General features: G+C 40.7%; 1 protein-coding gene across 2 annotated transcripts in view; it reads right to left on the bottom strand.

Annotated features, from left to right (window-relative positions):
* The window catches only part of arhgef4 (Rho guanine nucleotide exchange factor (GEF) 4), a 50519-nt gene extending 28804 nt beyond the window's left edge, over positions 1-21715 (bottom strand). Inside the window, exons 1-2 of one of the 2 annotated variants that reach the window (XM_055022761.1) lie at positions 21255-21715; positions 1115-1266 (exon numbers count right to left, since the gene is read on the bottom strand). In XM_055022761.1, coding sequence (XP_054878736.1) covers positions 1115-1266; positions 21255-21516 — 414 coding nt within the window. In that variant the 5' untranslated portion in view covers positions 21517-21715. The remainder of the gene's footprint in view (positions 1-1114; positions 1267-21254) is intronic. The other variant, XM_055022762.1, reaches the window with a different exon arrangement.
* Positions 21716-22065: the final 350 nt, after the last annotated feature.

The raw sequence follows: 22065 nt of genomic DNA, 5'->3' as shown, positions 1-22065 counted from the left end.
AGTGGGGTATCTGAACCATTGATGTTAGGTGTCCTGATCATATTTGTGGTAGTAAAATTCACAGATTTCCAAAATCAAACGCAGAATGCCTTGCTTGGTTCAAAGCTTCTGCATGACCGCATGAACAGCTCAACTTTTGTTCGATCAACAAGAACAAAAGAGTGTGTGCTGCTGTAAGTATTATTGATTTCCTTTCTTTCTGTCTGAGAAAAAGACAATCAATAAAAAACATCCATCATGAACAACTTTTAGCTAAGTACAGCATAACAGCAGTACTGACACTAATTCTACACCTTGAAGCCTGTCTGCTACCTGAAGGCCTTGAAGCCTTATGTTAGCTAAACAGATCAATATGCGATGTGTACTGTATCTGACATACATTCAAGATTTTTTTTTTTACAGAAAATGCTTTTGACTAAACTCTTACTCGTGTTAGTCACTCCAGCACCGAGTGTATCAGTCCGAGGCACACTCAAACATTTGCCAACAAAAAACAAGAATCACCCACTGATTTCAAAAGTAACCTACAAAATGATGAAGCCTGACTTACCCAGCCTTGAAAGAACAAAAAGCATCAGGTAATCTTGTCCACAGCTATATTGATGCTATGTTTTCCTCATCGACCGAAAGCATTTCGATGTGCCGTGCATAAAGTTGGAGGCATTATGGGTCAAACACCTTGATGTCATCCAAAAAAGATGACATGAACTTGTTAGTTCCTGTGTCCATTGTTGTTGCTGATATTTGGTGAAAATCCGGCAGAAATGATGCACTAATCGACTCAGAAATATTCTATCAGCCCATTCCTGACCTACCAGTGTGACCACACCTTGTGGAGCCCCTCCAACACCATTATTTTTGTAACAAAACATTTGGTTCTGGCTGATTTTGTTTTAACGTTACAGTATCTTACTCAAGATTTTCACCTGAGAACAGACCACGACCAAGAACAGACCCTTGTGGAACTTATCATTTTAAATTGAAGGAATTTTTCTGGCAACCTGTTCTTTATTATGGAGATAAGTCGTTAATGGCTATTGTGAGTTGCAGAGGATTGATTCTGATTTTGATGAAAACCCATAATTTACCAGTTAATTATCTCCAAAATAAGTACCTCGTTAATGGCCAGCTGCTCTCCTCCACCTCCTCCTGGCTGTCCAAATCGATGTCCAGAAGAACAAAACTCTTCGTACAAGAAATTCTCCTCCCTGCCAAATTCATCTCCAAACCCGACTTTTTCAGATGGCCCATCAGGAACAACCAACGCTGATATAGGGAAGGAAAGGAGTGACAGGTAAAAACAAAAAATGAAACAGGAGAAGTAAAAGTTGCAGTTTCAACATTTTAACAAGCCAAAACATAGTAGATCAATTTACAAACACAAGCAAAACAAATGTTTTTTTTTAATGTAGAAATGTTCACCCACAAGCCTTTGTTGTCTCACACATCAAAGTATCCAAATAACTTTGGATAATTTATTTGAATAAATTATCCCACTAACTACTAAGATCATTGGAAATCATCCAAAGGAATTTGAAAGCATCAATGTGCTGTTATTGCCATCATTCTACATGTAGACAAATATAACAGTATATAAAATATATTGCAGCAATGCTGTTTCTGGAAATATGGCCATCTATTCCAGAGATTTGAGGCATTTTCTTTCAAAATACAAAAAAAGAGAAAACATTGACACTGCTGGCTGCTTCCACAAAACCCATGCTTTAAGTTTCTTGTAATCCCAGAACAATACTTTAATGTGTTTGCATATACCTGCCTGATGAGCTAAAAATACTCCTGCTGCCACACTTCGGAGGCATCTTTGGGATCTGACTGTGTGTGTACCATACCCGATGGTTGAGTGTGTCGCACACTGTGTTATAAGAATAAACTGAAGCAGGTCCTGATACCTGTGTCCTGATTCCTGATCCCATTTTACAACTATTACAAGAACACAAATGAACAAGACAAGACTTGAACTTAGTTCTACCTCTCTAAGAATGGACAGCATTAGGTTCCATTCCCTAATGGGGGAATGGCACAATAATGTGCCGTATTGTAAATTGGCACATTACAATACAAGTGAATAGTGTTAAGTTTTAAAGAGGAAGAATATCTTGATTTTGCTCATTAATTTTCCTGTTTTCCCGGGTTCTTGAGCCTCAGCGTGCGCAGGGAAAAAGAGCAATCATACGACATCAAACTTCAGATATCTAGAGCTTTATCCAGAGAATTCAGTGCATACAGAATGTTACAATAAGCATCTCACCTAGCTTATCAAAAGTCCAACAAAATGACAAATAGAAAATACCTGCAATGAGTTGAAAAGAAAGAAAGAACAGGAAATAAGAACAGAAAATGCATTTTTCGGGAATCGCGGACTCAGGCAGAAAGCAATTTGACTTCTCTGTTGCAAAATAAAACTTTTATACGACTGTGTATTCCCTAAATTTAAATATATGCATTAGAAGGTGTGTTTTTCCCTTTGTGGGGGCTGTCTCAATGTTAATTTTATTACCTCTGGGGCCTGCTAAAACACCCAGATCTTCTCGTACCAGCCTCTTGCCCAGGCCATGATTTATGGCGTGCAGCTGGACCGTTCTCTGCCTCAAAAAGAAAGTAGTTTCCTAATTCTATTGTATTTAAGTAATATAAAATGCATGCAAATAGTGTGATTACAAAGTAATTAATTCAAAACATGTTTAATGCTTAAGGAAATCTCTTAATATATATTTAGTTCTAGTATGGATAAGATTTTTAAAAAAAGTTTTAATGTCCTAGTGAACTTTTGAACCACATGAAGGAATTTGTTGATTGCCTAGCAGACAGAACTCCCTGCCTGCAAATCAAAAGGGAGAACCACAAAAAAATCCTCCCTATAGATTTATGCAAGTGCAGTCACCAGTTGTTTTAGTTTGGATCTTTATCTAAGTTTCTCTTAACGTAAAGTCCACTCCAAATGCTCATGGCATATTTCATTTGCATAAAGGTTAGCCTGTGTACCATTGTGCTAATTTAAAATTATATTTTAACAATAGACAAATCCAAAACCACCTAATTAATAATTTAATTCCATAATCACAGACATCATCAGGGCTAGAGATGTTACAGGAACTGCCCTGATGAGGGCAATATAACACCCTGAATGATTGTGTGTGCTGGTCTTCAAAGAGGGAGGAGTTTCATCCATGTGCATCTTCTAAAACAAATCACAGACTAAAAGAGAAAGACACTGCTATGCACCGCTAACCCAGGGCTTCTGAGAACATCAAACACTGTTGCGGTGGGGTGGGAGGACGTGGGAATGTTTTGTTATTTCTGTTAGTTGCCATGAATGTCGAGTGCACATGTTCAATTGACACGATGACATCTTGTTAGAAACTGGCCAGTTGGTGCTTGCAATTTGAACTGAAGTGAATGTAACGTGTGTGTTTCTTATGGCTTCTTTTAGTGTGCAAATAAATCACAAGGGGCTGCTCAGGCTGTGGCATCAGTTGTCTTTAGTTTTCCATCTATATTTTCACACAATGAGCACAAAGCTCAGTCTCTGGCAGGAAAAACAAGTACTCCTTCTTGGCAGTGATCCTCGTGGCTTTTTTAGGATTAGTAACAACCACAATAAGACAAAATAAATCTACTATGTGATTACAGTAATCATGTAGTGATCATATATGCCCTGCCTGACTGGCTTTGAGTTATTTTGAGACAGTTGGTCCTTAATTTTTCATGTGAATTCCACTTTTGAAGGCTTTCCTTAGAGCCCTTCGTGCCCTTGTAACCGGATCCGATCTCCGTTGTGCTGGTTTAAAATGATCAGGCCATGGTACGTCTTTAAAAGGATGATTCCTTGGTTTATTCTGACAAGAACAACAAATAGAAAATAACTGCTCCAAGTCCTCTCCCACAGGACAACATCGGAATGACTCAGTTCGTCACATTGGCATCTTCTCTATCTCAACATCAACTCATTTATGTCAAGATCAAGTGCAGCAGCTCAATTTTCTTCTTCAACCGCTAGACTGATCACCTTTACCTTAAAAGCTCCATCATATGCTTTTCAAGTGTTTTCCATGATGAATGTGAATACAAATGACGCATTTACAATACCAGTCATTGAATTGTGAAAGTGCTTTTGATTCGTCGCATAGTTTTATTAGATCTCTGTGAACTCCTCCTCAATTTGATTAGTCTCCTGTTAATGTTTTTGGGGGCATGCCGCCAGGCCATAGCATAGGCTGCAGTGTTCAAAGTGTGGGGAAAAAAGCAGTGGGTTGCAGTATATACATTTCACTCAGTGATTTTTATTTTTTATTGTAAGTTTTACACAAATCATATTGTTACTGCCACCCATCACAATATAGAATAGAATAGAATAGAATTCAACTTTATTGTCATTGCACTGTCTTATGTACAAAGCAACGAAATGTAGTTTGCATCTATCCAGAAGTGCTATACAGGATATAAATAGTTATAAGCAGTTGTACAAAGATATAAACAAAGGATAATATTGATGTGCTATAAATAAAATGTTTTGTACAAATATAAACATAAATATGAAAGCTATGTACATATTATACAAATTACACAGATTATACGGACCTCTGCATAATGTGTGTAATCCATTCTTCATATACAGAAATATGAAGAATGGATTGTATATATATATTAGTTGTCTTATAATACAGGATAAATAATGGCAAGTTAGATTTACAGATTATATAAAGATTATATACAGATCATGTATGTGAGGGGAACAGTCTGGGGATCGGGGGTACAGTCCTCATAGTTTGTGTCAGGAGGCGTTCAGGAGCGTGACAGCTGTGGGGAAGAAGCTGTTCCAGTGCCTGGTGGTTCTGGTCCATAGGCTTCTGTAACGCCTCCCAGAGGGCAGGAGAGAGAAGAGTGTGTGTGCAGGGTGAGTCAAGTCCTTGGTGATTTTTCCGGTCCTTTTCAGACACCGTTTCGTGTAGATGTCGTTGATGGCAGGGAGTGGTGCCCCGGCGATGTGCTGGGCAGTTTTCACCACTCTCTGCAGAGCCTTCCGGTCAGAGACAGAGCAGTTCCCATACCAAACTGTGATGCAGTTGGTGAGGATGCTCTCAATGGTGCAGCGGTAAAAGTTGGTGAGGATCTCTGAGGACAGGTGGTTCTTCCTCAAGGTGCTCATGAAGAAGAGGCGCTGGTGCGCCTTCTTGACGAGTTTGGAGCAGTTGGTTGTCCAGGACAGGTCCTCGGAGATGTGGACTCCTAGGAACTTAAAGCTGTTAACACGCTCCACCGCTATTCCCTTGATGTGGGTGGGTGGGTGCAGGTCAGCGTTCCTCCTGAAGTCCTCGATGAGCTCCTTGGTCTTCTCGGTGTTCAGCTGCAGGTAGTTCTTGTCGCACCACCCAGCCAGACGGTCCACCTCCTCCCTGTAGGCGGCCTCATCGTTGTCTCTGATGAGGCCAATCACCGTGATGTCATCTGCAAACTTGATGATGGCATTAGAGCCATGGACAGGTCTGCAATCGTGGGTGAAGAGAGTAGAGGAAGGGACTCATCACACAGGCTTGTGGCACTCCGGTGTTTATGATGATGGTGGATGAGAAGTGATTGTCCAGCTGGACGTGTTGGGGTCGACTGGTCAGGAAGTTGAGCAACCAGTTGCACATGAATGAACTGATGCCGAGGTCTGTGAGTTTGGCAATGAGTTGTGATGGCATGACAGTGGTAAATGCTGAACTAAAGTCTAAGAACAGCATTCTGGCATAAGTGTTCTTGTTGTCCAGGTGAGAAAGGACAGAGTGCAGCGCTATGGAGACTGCATCCTCTGTGCTCCTATTTTTCCTGTATGCAAATTGGTGGGGATCCAGTGTGGGGGGGGAGACAGGATCTGAGGTGTGCTAGGACCAGCCGCTTCAAGCACTTGGTGATGATGGGAGTGAGGGCTACCGGACGATAGTCATTGAGTCTGGTCGGGTTGAAATTCTTAGGAATTGGGACAATGGAGGTAGACTTGAAGCAGGTCGGTACCACGGTGCAGGGCAGGGACAGGTTGAAAATGTCCGTCAGCACTCCTGCCAGCTCCCCAGAGCACGCTCTGAGGACACGTCCAGGTATGCCATCAGGACCCGCAGCCTTGTTGGATTTAATCCTGCTCAGAGCTGCTCCTACATCAGTGGAGAGGAGAGTCAGTGGCTGTTGATCTGGGGAAGTAGCTGTCTTAATTGCAGTTGTAGTGTTCCCTCTCTCAAAACGAGCATAGAAGTTGTTAAGCTCGTTGAGGAAGGAGACATCAGCGGAGGCGGTGGAGGTGGTGGAGTTCTTGTAATCTGTGAGAATCTGAAGGCCTTGCCACATGCGTCAAGGGTTGGAGTTGGAAAAGTGATCCTCCACCTTCCTTTTGTAGTGGTGTTTGGTCTTCATGATTCCCCTCTTCAGCTCAGCCCTGGCTGCGCTGTAGGTCTGTGCATCCCCTGACCTGAAGGCGATGATACGGGCCTTCAGCAGGAGACGAACATCTCGGTTCATCCAGGGTTTCTGGTGGTATATTGTGATATGAATTTTATGCCATTTTTCACTTTCCTATTTTCTTTATTTTTCTCAAAAGAAGACAATGAAAGTTTAAATTGGCTGCCTTCTAGTTTAACATACGCTTCTGGCTTCTTCATAAGGCTTGATGGCAATGTATACCATGAGTGTTATTTTCACATTTCTCATTCAATAAATACATATACATGAAAACATAAATGAATAAAACTACAATAAGTTTATAAATGACTGTATTGATCCCTGAAGGGGAGATTTGTTAATAGGACTTTGTGGATCACAAAATTCCTGAAGCTGACTCAACTGTGAACATGATTTGGGACTATAGTCATGAATCACCCAGTAAGTTGAAAAAGATTCATTGCCATCACAGAGTGCACTTCACAATGACTGATATGGACTTGTGTGTGCCTGGCTAATTCAAGTGTAATGGTTGCATTTTCATTAGTGTAACATGTCTGCAAGCAATGAGAAAGTGCTCTGAACCACTCAGCCTCCTCCCCAGTATGAGGGAAAAACCTTGTTTGTAGGTGTATAATTTCAAAACCTTGTAGTAAAATTATGGAAACAAATGAACCAGTGGAATCTGCTGAAATCAGGATTTCCTCCATGTCTTCCAATCAAGAGTAGATGCAGCAGGTTCCTTAGAGCTGAAAGATGCCAAACTTTGAAGACAAGTAAGAGTTAAAAGTACTGATATGGACTGACTAAGACATTAATGCAGACAACGGTATGCTTTAATGTACAAAACCTGAAACTGACTTGTATTTTAAAACAGATTTATCGCTCATGGCAATACTCGTATATCAAGAGAATCTAAGATACATTTATAAACATCCTTTGCAGCTCAGCGTGACAAAAGCATCATGTTCCACAATGATTCTACAGTGACAGTGAACTAAAAATGAAAGTAAAAGGTAAAATCCATCCCTGGAATCCTTATGTTGTGACTTTTAGTCCTCTGTGTGCAACCCAGGATCTGCCTTCATTGTCTCCTGCTCAAGACATGGCAACCCAAACTTAAGGAAAATGAAACCCTCTTCAAGTTTATTTACAACAATCATAAAAAATACACATATTGGGATTTTCCATATATTGTGATAAAAGAGATATACATAAAATGCTAATACAAACAGAAGTCAGAGTATTTTACATACGTAAATATAACATATATAACCAGGACACAAACTCTGTAAAACTACTGAGTTTTTTTTACATCTGTCATGTACAAAGGCTCTTAAGTGAGGCGAAAAAGACAAGTACCAGATCACACAAATAAAAAGCCATGGGATCATCAGGACAAACACCAATATTGTACTGTGCAAAGCGCACAGAGCAATATTTTTTTCTCTATAATAGTACGGTTATGGTTTAAGGTTCACTGGCTGTTTAACCAGAAGTTAAACTCTGTCACTTTAGTGGTCTGCTTGATGCCACCACCCAGTGGTCGTTATTTTAGATGTAGGGAGCAGAGTTCCCATCCACTTTACTCCTATCCCCAATGAGACGTTGCATGAATTATGGATGTAACTTGGGTAAAAGATTTCCTCACAAACTAAACCCCTTGCAGCAAACAGGAACGCCAATTGTTTACATGCTCACAATGCACTAACCAGCTTTTGTCTGAGGTTTTAGGCTATAAACTATGTAGGAACACAAGCTATCACAGCTTAAATGTGGCAATATTGTTTTACCTCTACTTGCAGCTGTTGAGGGGTGAGAGGATTACTTGACTCAGCCAGATCTAGAAAAACTCATCCACGAGTTTATCTTTAGTCGCACTGATTATTGTAACAGCGTCTTCACAGGCCTGTCCAACAAATCAATCCTCCAGCTGCAGCTGATCCAGAAGCTGCTGCTCCTGTTCTCACTAAAACCAGGAAGATAGAAACATAACAGCAGTTTTAAAGTCCCTCCACTGGCTCCCTGTAGCTCAAAGAATAGATTTTAAAATACTGTTGTTAGTTTATAAATCACTGAATGGTTTAGCACCACAATACATCAAAGATCTGCTGTTGTTGTATCAACCTTCCAGACTCTCAGGTTCTGGTTCTGGTTCTGCTCTGCATCCCCAGAACCAGAACCAAAAGAGGAGAAGCAGCTTTCAGCATCTATGCACCAAAAATTTGGAACAAATTTCCAGAAAACTGCAAAACAGAGGAAATCCTGACTTCCTTTAAATCTCAACTAAAAACACATTCTGTTTAGAATTGTATTTGAAATGTAATATGTAACAATGTATTGTTTATTCTATGTTGCATGACTTTGTGTTTTTGTGTTTATGATGTAAAGCACTTTGAAATGCCTTGCTGCTGAAATGTGCTATACAAATAAAATTTGATTGATTGATTGACTGATTGAAGAAGTGGCTGTAAATCACTTGCATATTTAGCTACTTCATTGACTCAATTGCTTTGGATGCCAATGCAGGTTTTCATCTGTTAGCTTTTTATCCATAAAATTAAACAATTTTGTTCTCTTTTCAAGTTTAGATGATTTTCATCCAAACCTTTTTTTGATTTTTCATCTATTGGGAGGTGATGACAAGTGTACCGCTTATAATAGGAACACCCCCTTTTTGTTTTGAAGACCACAAAAACGCACTTGTTGCAGCCACAAATTCAACTTGGTCTGATTGTTAGAATACAGCCATAAATTATGACGGACCAAAAACAAAAACTATGTTTTGTCTCACACATACTACTAAAGATTAATGCACACACAAAAGTCTAAGACTGCACATATTCACTATTAAAATGTCACACACACAAAAAGCATACAGACTTACTATTCTGAATAAGTTGAAAATGCGTGCATGTGTGTGAACAAACACTGGGAATAAATTGGGATTAGATTTGTATTTGTCTGTGCAAGGTGTGGCATAATTTGGAGATCAGATTGTGAATCCGTTGATACCACAGTGAAATTAGTTTCAAGTAGGATAAGCAGTGTTTAGCTCAAGGTTGAGCCGATGTATGAACGCAAATTTTGTCCAGCCGTTCTCTATCTCTCCATCCTCAGGTGCTCGGAGGCTCACTTAGGCTCTAAGTAATTGAGCTTTACTAGAGCATTCTCCGTAACATCCTCCAAAAACATGCCACAGTCCTACAAAAAATGCCTCTATGACAACTCTGCGATGCAAAATGAAGCCTTGGCGTAAATTCAAAGTGGAAGACTCTATTCATCTCACCTACTGAGCCAAACATGTCAACATGCACCTTGATTGCAGTCCATCGTGCCAGTCTTCTCCTCATCTCCTTCAATCATCAAGCATTGCTTCCTTGATTAAGGTCCAGCTTTCTGTCTTCACCCACTCCTTGGCCCTGAGCTTAAAGGAAGCTGCAGCTCAACCTCATTATGACCGTACGATTTGGCGGTTCTTTTCCTCCTTTTTTGTATCTATGCTCAAAAAAGCTCCTATTGTGCTGTTAGCATCTGTCCAGCTTCTCCTCTATCTGCCATGAAAATCTCACCCAGCTAAATTTATTCATCCTAAATTGCAGTCATTGCCCCATCGCAATGATATCCTACAGCTGTCTTCAGCAAACTCAAATCCTCAGGTCCTTCCATCAAACCATGGCAGGGGTACTCCTTTCTCCACTCCTGCTCCAAGTTTCTCCATCTTAGCTTTTCACCCTCAATTTCCTGCTGGGTCCTTGTCAGTCCATTTTTCAACGGCTCTCTTTCCTACCTTCTATGTTCACTTCCTCTCTGTTTCATTCATCATCCTTCAGCTCCTCCAGAAGGCGTCGCCACCGACATAATAAATTCCAATAGGATTTCTTTCAGTCCAGTTTTGATTAATATTGGTCTTCTCGACCCAGAAAAAATAAGGCCACTCAGTTTTTCTTCCCCGTCTTTGGTGTCGTCTGACTCCAGCATGCACTTTGCCTGATTTTGGGCATTTCATATTACTGTAATATAGTCTAATCTCAATATGGTTCCATTGATAATTTCACTACCTTTATATTATGAATCTTTCATCAAAGGATTTGGCTTTTTGGAGGTTGTAACATTTTCAAAAACCAAATTTGGCAGAGTGTCCTACATTTTAAGGTTGTTGTAAAAATTGCACAAGAAATGGCTCAACAGTGCCACCTGTCAATTCTATGATGCCTTATTTCATCATAGAGGCATGAAACTACACTTGTAGCACTCCTCTAGACAGAAAATTCTTGTCAGTACAAGGCTTGTACTGACAAGTACTTATCAGTACTTGTCAGTACAGACAAGTACAAGTACTTGTACTTGTCTGTACTGACAAGTACAAGTCTTGTACTTGTCAGTACAAGCCTTTTCTGTAGACCATGACAGTTCATGGTCTACACCAAACTGGAAGCCAGCCATTTTGGATTGAAGTTCTGATTTTCATGGCTTTCTGGCTGTTTACATCCTCTGCATTTGATATAACTCCTCTTAGGGATTTCTATCAATTGAGTTCAAACTTGGTCAGTTGGTTAATAAGGCATGGCCGAATCAAAGTTAAGTTGTAGTGTGGTGAAGTGACCTGTGACACCGTTGACATACATTTGACTCTAAATTCCAATCTCACAAGGGTCAAACCTTGTCCATCCCCCAGTAGGAATTTATATTATTTGCTGATAGCCATGACCAAATTTCTCTACAGCGCCCCCTAGAAAACTTTAAACAATCAGCCTCGAGCCATGCTTTAACCCAGAATTATGAAACTTGGTACACATATGTACCTTGTCAGTTCTTGTTGTGGTTCACACCCGACAGAAAGTCGGTCATGTTGTATCAAAGCCGCCAAAGGGTCTTTTTTCTATAGGTGTCATATTTGATCAATTTCAAAAGAAAATAAAAACAGGAGACCACGGATAGTATAGGAAATTGCACCCCCTTCACTTCCGCAATGACCCCATTTCCAAATAAGGTATGAGACTGACAGTGTCCTCGCCCCTTTCTGCTTGCCGCAGCAAGGTCTACTTATCTCATTTTGCTCGGTGCCATGTCTTACCTAGCATAGCATTTTGTGAATGCTCAATCTAGGTAGCATGACCACCTATGATGGCAGATAAGCAGTTTTTCTGTATTGTCATGCGATTTTTTGCCATTACTATTAACATCAGCGAGCACATGAGGTTGACTCACATTGCTAAGATTCTACTCCTGGCTCTGATTAGAGCGGTATGTCCCTTGGGCAGCCCTGTGGGGGTTCTCCAGGAGCATGGGGTACCGGGCCCTTTGATAAGAGCTATCAGGTCCCTAAATGACTGGTGTCGGAGTCTGGTCTGCATTGCCGGCAATAAGTTGGGCTCGTTTCCGGTGAGAGATGGACACCGCCAGGGCTGCCCTTTGTTACCGAGTCTGTTCATAACTTTTATGGACAGAATTTCTAGGCGCAGCCAAGGTGTTGAGGGGATCTGTTTTGGTGGCCTTAGGATCGCATCTCTGCTTTTTGCGGATGATGTGGTCCTGGTGGCTCATCTGGACATGATCTGCAGCTCTCGCTGAAGCGGTTTGCAGCCGAGTGTGAAGCGGCCAGGATGAGGATCAGTACCTCCAAGTCCGAGGCCATGGTCTTGAACCGGAAAAGGGTAGAGTGCCTTCTATGGGTCGAGGGGGGTGTCCTGCCCCAAGTGGAGGAGTTCAAGTATCTTAGAATGTTATTAATGAATGAGGGAAGAAGGGAGCGGGAGATCGACAGGCAGATTGGTGCAGCATCTGCCGTGAAGCGGGCGCTGTACCGGTCTGTTGTGGTGAAGAGAGAGCTGAGCGGTAAATCAAAAGCGAAGCTCTTGATTTACCGGTCGATCTACGTTCCTATCCTCATGTATGGACATGAGCTTTGGGTCATGACCAAAAGAACAAGATCACGGATACAAGTGGCCGAAAAGGGTTTCCTCCGTAGGGTGTCTGGGCTCTCCTTAAGAGATAGGGTGAGAAGCTCGGTCATCCGGGAGGGACTCAGAGTAGAGCCGCTGCTCTTCCACATCGAGAGGATCCAGTTGAGGTGGCTCAGGCATCTGGTTAGGATGCTTCCTGGACGCTTCCCGGGGGAGGTGTTTCGGGCACGTCCCACCGGGAGGAGGGACGTGACCAGAATAGAATAGAATAGAAGAATAGAATAGCATTTATTGTCATTGAACAGGATTCAACGAAATTTCTATTGCAACTCCCGTGCAAAAAGTCAAATATATACAATATTAAATAAACAAACACATAATAATAATAATATATACAACTAAAATTAACTAAAGGCACTCAACCACACCAAAGAAGAAGCAGCAGGTCCAATAATGGTAAAGTGCAGATGATGTGACAAGATACAGAAATGAAACATTGACGATGCTTCTAAATTTCATTGAAATTAAAATTTTGCTCAATATGTACATTACAAATGTACAGTTGAATGACAATAAAGACTATGTCCATGTCTTATTGCTGAGTTTTGACACAGTTATGCCAGTGGCAATTATCATTGCAATATCAATGAGTGCACTATTGAAACTGCGAAAGACTGTTTAATTGCAACATTTGAAACTGCCAATAATATATCAGATGGACTACCACTATCCACACCTGATAGTTGATGATTATGATAATTACATCATGATCATAGAAAAATATGTTATGGAGGAAAATCTGAATCACACAGAGATATCATCACTACAAAAGCCTAAATTTACAGGTCTAATAACATCAAGTATAACATCTTAGAAGAATCTGCATTAATATCAGATACATTTAATTTTGCATCAGGATTATTTTTGTATTAAATTGAATTAAACTGTGCATTACTGTTATAAATGAAGTATTATTTATATTTGAAACTGAGCTGATTAGAATTTGTCAGTTTTTCTCCAATTTTAATTTAATATTTTTATGTTATTTCCCAGCTCTCATCACCTATATTTCACAGTATCCAGGAAGGATACTGTGAAATAAAATGGGTTATGAGAGAGGGGGAAGACATGCGGCAAAGGTAATCGGGCCAGGACTCCCCCGTAACGGCTGCATGGAGAACTAAGGCCTTTGTAAGTCATATTGTTCAAGTTTTGTATTTAAAAGTAAGTAAAATTTATTTGTAGATATCAGATGGCTGGGAAAATGAGAGTGTGGGGGGTTTGTGGAAGACTACTACCTCAAGGGTATGGGTAGTTATTGTAATAGTTTGAGACATTTATAGAAAAATACTAATATGGGAGTACAGCAGAAAAGAGGGGTAAAATGTGGTAGTTTTTTTGCCAAAACAGGAGACTTGACAGGTACAAGGAATGTGTTCTATGATTTACAGCTGCACCACAGGACATCCCACTCTTTCAAAATATTATCAAACATTTGTGTAGAAGAATTCAATTAATATTTGCATATTTATATTTTTGTTAACTATTGTCCGATGAAACTTAATGTAGCTTTATGTATTTGTGGTCTGAGCTTCAACTCCAACTTAAGTAGGAAAACAGACGCCTCAGGCTTGCCATGCCATATAAAGGCGACCCATTTTCTGCAGAGCCCAGTGTATAGTTTTTTATGATACATCCTTTTAGACACTTTTTCCTCTTCCCATCACTGCTTCCTGCCTCGGACATGAGGACAGTTGGCTGCGTGTGCGAGCGTGTTTATACTTGTTTATCTGTCCTATTTAGGACCTCTTTCTGCATTTTCACTAACATTTTTAATCTTAATGAGCCTTAAAAATATAAAAGGCCTAATGCATGGAAAATGAAGCTTTTATTTAGGGTCAGGTTAACTCTCCTGTTATGTACATTTCTGAGGTACAGCAATAATGTTCATGGGTCTATTTGACCTGTGGAGTGTTTAATCATGCAATGGTGTCAGAAACCAAGAAATTCCTCCAAAACATTCTTGTATCTGATTATTAACTCCAATACTAACCATTTCAATCAATATTTGTGCAATGATCCTTTCTTATTGGTCACAAATAAAGGATCAATGATGACAATTTATTCATTTGGATGTAAAAAAATGGAATTTACATTTTTTTATGTCCCCTGAAAAAAAAGTAGAGATAAAAAACAATTTCTTTGACATTAATCTTTTGTAAAAATTTTTATTACATTTCAATTTAAAAAAAAAAATTCAATGGGTGATTTGTACAATTGAACTTGAGACACATATTCTGTGCCCATGTACCTTAAGTGTGTAATGTGTTTAGGACTCCCTTGCAGAAAGTATTCATGCTTCCCTCCACTTCTCCTGAGTATCACTCAGAGTGGGTGGAGTTTGTCCACAGGCACAGAATGTACACCTGCTTTCTCACAGTTTCTTAGTGAAGTAAAGAAAAAAGTGAGAAAGTGGGCTTGTGTGGTGTGTGTGCGTCTGTGTGGTGAAATATGGTTCATAGCTGTGAGGAAACGTTTAGATTTGGACGTTTTTTTATCCTTTTTACCCATCAACCTGACTGCCAGTGTTCTGACTATTCGTGCTACCTCTTCAGATTTTGCTATCATAGCACGGATAGATAGCTAAGTCTATCTTTTGGTGCAACATGTCCAAAACTTGTCATGTTTACAAACAGAACACTATAGCAGGTTGTTAATGTTAAATATTTTGGATAACATTATTTAACTGACGGGACTGAAGTGGAAGCTTAGGCGTTAGCATTGGAATAATCTATATACATGAAACCACAACAAGATCACTTCCTTCATCGGAATATCCTACCCGTTTAAAATGAAAAGCTGTAGATGTATGCACTAATCCTTTTACAAGAATATTCTACCTGTTAAAAAACTTTGTATATACATAGGTGTTTGTAAGAATAAAACGGTATCAGACAGGGAAAACACGTTTTTATTGGAATTAAATTAAATACAGACACAGATCACTGCAACTCTTTTTTGCACATTAATACGATGTATGTGTGTTATCAGACGCAGCCCAGCCACAATGAGTCCACTGAACTGCGAAGATTATTGTGTTCCAGAAATAATAAGATGATTCACGTACACAAATGTTATACAGCTATTACACAGCTTCAGTCCCACATTGTATCGCTTACATCTATTTAGCAAAGTTTAATAATAAAGAAGGAATGTCATTTTAGAAAAATATTTTAAAATATAGGAACAAAATAGTCCAAACAACGTACTTTGTCCTGATTAAAATATGTTTTGAATCAGGGAATGTTGCATGACTACTGACTTGTTTACAGTTTTAACAACTTTGCAGATGGCAAATTAAAGCCATAAATATATTTACAAGCTGCTGTCATGTAAAGTAAAAACATGAAGTAATACAGCAGCTTACGAAAAGCCATATATATATATAAATATATATATTTTTAAAAAAATTCCCTTCTCACCCACGGCGGGTGGTTCTTATCCTCTGAGCTCGGGTCCTCTACCAGAGGCCTGGGAGCTTGAGGGTCCTGCAGTATCTTGGCTGTGCCAAGGACTGCTGCACATTTCTGGACTGAGATGTCTGATGTTGTTCCTGGGATCTGTTGTAGCCATTGATCCAGTTTGGGGGTTACTGCCCCGAGGGCCCCGATGACCACAGGCACCACTGTGGTCTTTCACCTTCTAGGCCCTCTCCAGTTCCTCCCTGAGGCCCTGGTATTTCTCCAGTTTCTCCTTTTTCCTGATGTTGCAGTCGCTTGGTATTGCTACATCTACCACAACGGCTTTCCTCTGTTGTTTATCCACTACGACAATGTCTGGTTGGTTCGCCATTACCATTCTGTCTGTCTGGATCTGGAAGTCCCACAGGATCTTAGCTCTGGCGTTCTCCACCACCTTTGGGGGTGTTTCCCACTTTGATCTCTGGGTTTCCAGTCCATATTCTGCACAGATGTTTCTGCACACTATGCCTACCACTTGGTTATATCGTTCCATGTACGAGGACTGCTGATCCGGTCACGGCAGAAGAGCGGGCGGCCGGCGGTAGAAGTGAGAACTGCTGGGTTACCGCTGAGAACCGGAGAACCGGTCGGACCAAGCTGGACGTGCGGAACCGCAAGGACCGTGTTCCCCAGAACAGGAGCCGTTGGGCTGGCGTCCGCCGTGGTTCGTGTGGACTGGAGGATCGGTTGGACCAGGCTGGACATGTGGGAGCAGCAGAGACTCTTGATTGAGACTCTGTACACAATCCTTGCAGACTATTTTTATAAGAAAGAGATTAAGCCTCTCGGGCATTACAACTTGGCGCTGCGAGCAGGGTCAGCGGGATTGTGAACAGTGTTTTAATAGATATAGTTAAAAAAAAAAAGATGATGATGCCCATTTACCCCAGTGCCCCATGGATTCCCAAATTTAAGGACTATTTAACTGGTGCCAAGTTTGCAGTGTTTATGGACAATAACCCAGTTGCCCACCTTCAAACTGCCAAATTAGGGCCAGTGGAACAAAGATGGGTTGCTCAGCTGTCCTCATTTGATTTTGAGGTGAAGTACCGAGCGGGAAAAGAGAATGTTAACGCAGATGCATTGTCTAGATTCCCCAAAACTACAGCCAACATTGACTGTGCTGTGACGACTTTAACAGAGGCGGATACAGAAGACGTGGCTTCATTGGAGTGGGCAGGCCCTACAAGGGTCGGACCTAGACATACATCAGTTACTAGTGTATGTGGAAAAGGGGAGAACCCCAAATAAGACTGAGCAGACAACTCTAAGTGAACCGGTAAAAAAGTTGTTAAAACACTGGCAAATAGAAAACATAAAAAAGGAGGAGGCGTGGCTTCTATATTTAAAAATACCATAAATTGTAGTAAAATCTCTTTGGGTCATTTCACCTCTTTTGAGTATCTAAGAATTGAGATTGAAGGCCAAAAATGAACTTTGACACTAACTTTATACAAAACTCCAACATACGTGGAACATTTCTTTACTGACTTGAATGATCTTCTATCTCTCATATGCATTGATTATGATTGATTAATAATTGTTGGTGATTTCAACATTCATGTGGACAAACCCCAAAACAGAGGGGCAAAAAGCTTTTAATATTTTAGAAAATTTTGGTTTAACACAACATGTGAAACAAGCAACACACACTCAAGGACACACACTGGACCTGGTTATCAGTAATGGTGTGAATATTTCCAATGTCTGTAACTGAAATCGCACTGTCGGATCACTTTGCTGTTATCTTTGAAAGTTATTTATTCTTTGACCCACTTGGACAAACAGCTACTGTCACAAAACGTTCTTTTACAGAAAACACAGCAGAAACATTTAATCAAATCTACACTTCTTCCTCACCCTTAAACTGTAATGACGTAGATAAGTTGGTAGATGATTTTCAGTCTATAGTTTCATATATCATTGATTCCATTGCCCCAATTAAAGTAAAGGTTTTGACTGGTAAGAAGAAATCTCCATGGAGAAAAGCACAAACAGTTCGATCTGCAAGACAACTCTGTCTCAGAGCAGAACGAAAATGGCGTAAAACTCAACTTCACGTTCATAATAACATCTACAAAGAAATACTATGTAACTATCACTCAACACTAAAACATGCAAGGGAGGCTTTCTTTGCAGATGTCATAAACAAAAACATTAACAATGCTGGAGCTTTATTTGCAACAGTTGACAGGCTCACAAACCCTCCTATGACGTTACCTCCTGAATTCAATCTAATGCTGCCTGTAACAAGTTTTCCAGCTTCTTTTCAGAGAAAAATAAAAAAATCAGAGGATTAATCTGCACATCAACTCTACAGCCAGAACCATTGCTGTACCCAGACAAACCTAATACAGGAAAAATGACCCACTTTCAACCACTTAATTATAAAACTCTAGAACAAATTCTAAGTCAATTAAGTTCAAGCTCCTGCTGTCTGGATGTCCTTCCCACACATTTCTTTAAGAAAGTCCTGCCTGTTATTGCTACTGATCTGATCCAAATAGTAACTCATCATTCACATCAGGCGTTTTCCCCCAGGTTTTGAAAACAGCAGTTATCAAACCTCTGCTAAAAAAGAACAATCTGGACAAATCACTACTGCAGAATTACAGGCCGACCTCTGACCTCTGACCTCCCATTCATCAGCAAAGTTATTGAAAAAGCTGTGTGTAAACAGTTGAATAGCTTCATGACAATAACCAACTGCTTTGACTCCTAACAATCTGGTTTTCGTGCTCACCACAGCACGGAGACTGGCCTAGTCAAAGTATTCAATGATATCCATATAAATACGGACTGTGGGAGAACCACAGTGCTGGTTCTGTTGGACCTCAGTGCAGCTTTTGACATATTACTGAATGGACTGGAGAGTTGGGTTGGACTCTCCGGTCCAGTGCTTCACTGGTTGGAATCTTACATAAAGAACAGGGATTTATTTGTTTCAATTGGAAACTTCTCTTCAAAGAGGTCAAAGGTCACATGTGGGGTGCCCCAAGGTTCAATCCTAGGACCCCTCTTATTCCATATTTATATTGTCCCACTAGCTCAGGTTATAATAGGAAATAATATCAGCTACCATAACTATGCAGATGACACACAGCTCTACATTACAATGTCACCAGGTGACCTTTGACCCCATCCAATCACTGAATAAATGTTTAGAACAGATAAATGTGTGGATGTGTCAAAACTTTCTCCAGCTGAACAGAAACACAACTGAAGTCATTATTTTTGACCTAAAGAGGAACGAACTAGAGCTATAGATCTAAAGCTATAGATCTAGAGCTATAGATCTAGAGCTATAAATCTAGAGCTATAGATCTAGAGCTATAGATCTAGAGTCAATGCACAGCTTCAGTTATTACAACTAAAAACTAGAGATCAGGCCCAAAACCTGGGAGTAGTGATGGACTCGGACTTGAACCTTACGAGCCACATAAAGACAGTTACAAAGTCGGCCTTCTATCACTGAAGAACATCTCCAGGATTAGAGGACTAATGTCTCAGCCAGATGTAGAGAAACTCATCCCTGTGTTTATCTTTAGTCGCATTGATTATTGTAACAGCGTCTTCACAGGCCTGTCCAACAAATCAATCCTCCAGCTGCAGCTGATCCAGAAGCTGCTGCTCCTGTTCTCACTAAAACCAGGAAGATAGAGACATAACAGCAGTTTTAAAGTCCCTCCACTGGCTCCCTGTAGCTCAAAGAATAGATTTTAAAATACTGTTGTTAGTTTATAAATCACTGAACGGTTTAGCACCACAATACATCAAAGATCTGCTGTTGTTGTATCAACCTTCCAGACTCTCAGGTTCTGGTTCTGGTTCTGCTCTGCATCCCCAGAACCAGAACCAAGAGAGGAGAAGCAGCTTTCAGCATCTATGCACCAAAAATCTGGAACAAACTTCCAGAAAACTGTAAAACAGTGGAAACCCTGATTTCCTTTAAATCTCAACTAAAACACATTCTGTTTAGAATTGTATTTGAAATGTAATATGAAACAATGTATTGTTTATTCTATGTTGCATGACTTTGTGTTTTTGTGTTTATAATGTAAAGCACTTTGAAATGCCTTGTTGCTGAAATGTGCTGTACAAATAAAATTTGATTTGATTTGATAATGGCACGCACACAGAGATGTTATATTCACCAGTTTAAGAACAAAGGCCCAGGTCTAATCCCATATAGTCATATTCAATTCTTCTTCCCATGAAGTTTTAAGCTTAGGTGAGGAGGTCTGTTTCATAGTCAACATTTTATTAAACCAGGCCTTCACGAGTCGGGTTCAACAATAGGATGTTTTCCAACAATGTATACTCTGGCAGAGAAAATGAGCCTGAAACGTGAAACTGAATAAAGTTTCTGGTTTGCAAATAATTTTAAAAAAAGAAAGAAAAGAAAGGGATCTAGGTTAACCATATTTATTGCCACGTTCCTCAAAGGATGTCAAATTCTTCTTTATCAAAAGGTCCTTAAAATGAGTAAGCTCACTCTAAGAACACCCCATCCTTAACAGATGGTTTAAAAAAATGCTTAAGTGAACTTCAGAGGGAAAAATTGTGGAATTTAAAGTATTTCCTAAACTGGCCCCATATTTTCAGTGAGTGTTTCACTACAGGGTTTAAAGTGGGGTTAGATGAAGAGCGTCAAAGTGGGGAACAGAGCGGGATAGATATTTTGTTTCCACTGCATAGCTCCATAGCCACCCAGCAGAACAGCCACCCAAGTTATAGTAAAAATACCAAAACACAAAGCATCTAAGGCTGGCGGCTCAATAATAAAACCGGAAATTGGGGAAGGCAATCCCTGCCCCACTGCTGTTTAGGATTTTGGAGTTATAATTTATTAAGCCTTGGGCATTTACCCTGCCAAATGAAAGACAAAAATGTCAAGTCTCGCTCATTAAAAAAAATATTAGGAATAAAAATATGTAATGTCTGAAAGAGATATAGGAATTTGGGTAGTATATTCATTTTAATTGAGTTGATACGTCCCAAAAAGGACATGGAAAATGGGGTCCACTTTGTGAGGGATCCCTTGATTTGATTCAACAGTTGAATCAAATTACCTCGCTGACAACACCCAGAGGAGAAATCTGCAAGCCAGAGTTCAGCACTGTGTTTACAAGGGATGCTTGAGATACTTTTCTAGCTCTTTCTATAGTCAGCACAGTCTAAACATGAGCACATTACCTCCCCTTGCAGTGAGTAAAATGCATTCAGGGTATCTCACATGCCATGAAATGATGAAGACAACCTCACAGAAGGTTGTCTTTCTAATACAGAGGTCAAATTAAGTGCAGAGCATCCATCAGAAGAAAAATTCGATCGGCAAATTGCTTATCTGCAGTAAAGGGGCATGGTAACCACGTCATGTACGCAAGACCCTTACCTCTGGTGGAGTGCAGACTCTCCAAGCTCCAGTAATGAGACAGGACCCCCCTCAAAGTGCTGTCCAAGCTGTTTCCTCCTCCTCTTCCTCCACCCATACATGCACCCACACCAAGACCTCCGTCCATCATGCTAGCCATTACAAGGCTCACCGGGCTCCCTCTGCCAGACTCGGACCCTGGTGACAGTCCAGAGCTGCCGCTGCTTCCACAGCTGTCCCCAGGCAGGGGCTCGCCCCCTTCCAAGCCCTGCTGTGTCCGCATCCCTGTGAGGATGCCCAACAGAGGGGGGACAGAAGTTCGTAATGAGAACTTAAGGGAAATAAAGGGATGCAGGAGGTTTCTCTTTCCCAAGAGAAAGAGATTGAATCAGATGAAGAGGATGGGAAAGTGGCTGGTCTGAGATCTGCTACACTATTTATTGTGATAAGCCTTTGCGATCAATCTACTGATGTCTCCTCCTATACACAGAACAGGAGAGTCATAGCAGAATACCTCTCCTCCCTGTCACTCCCTGCACTTTCAGCTGCGTCCTTTCCCTCCGTTGCTGCATCTCCTCACAAAGCTCTCATTTCCTCACAAAGCTCTGTCTCACATGCACACTCCCTCTCTCACATAAGCTGAAATCATTAGGGGTCCCGCAGGGGGATTCGTGTTGCTCGACAGAACTGCTTGCCTGACAGAAAGACTGGCTCACAAATGCAGGACATAAACAGACCAGTGATGTGTGGTAGGGCTCATGACTGGTGAGGCATGACTCCTCTAGAGCAGGGGTGTCAAACTCCAGTCCTCAAGGGCCAGTGTCCTGCAACG

Source organism: Poeciliopsis prolifica, unplaced genomic scaffold (genome assembly GCF_027474105.1).
Source record: "Poeciliopsis prolifica strain line A6 unplaced genomic scaffold, Auburn_PproV2 SCAFFOLD090, whole genome shotgun sequence".
Lineage (NCBI taxonomy): Eukaryota > Metazoa > Chordata > Actinopteri > Cyprinodontiformes > Poeciliidae > Poeciliopsis > Poeciliopsis prolifica.
This window is presented reverse-complemented; position numbering and strand designations above follow the sequence as displayed.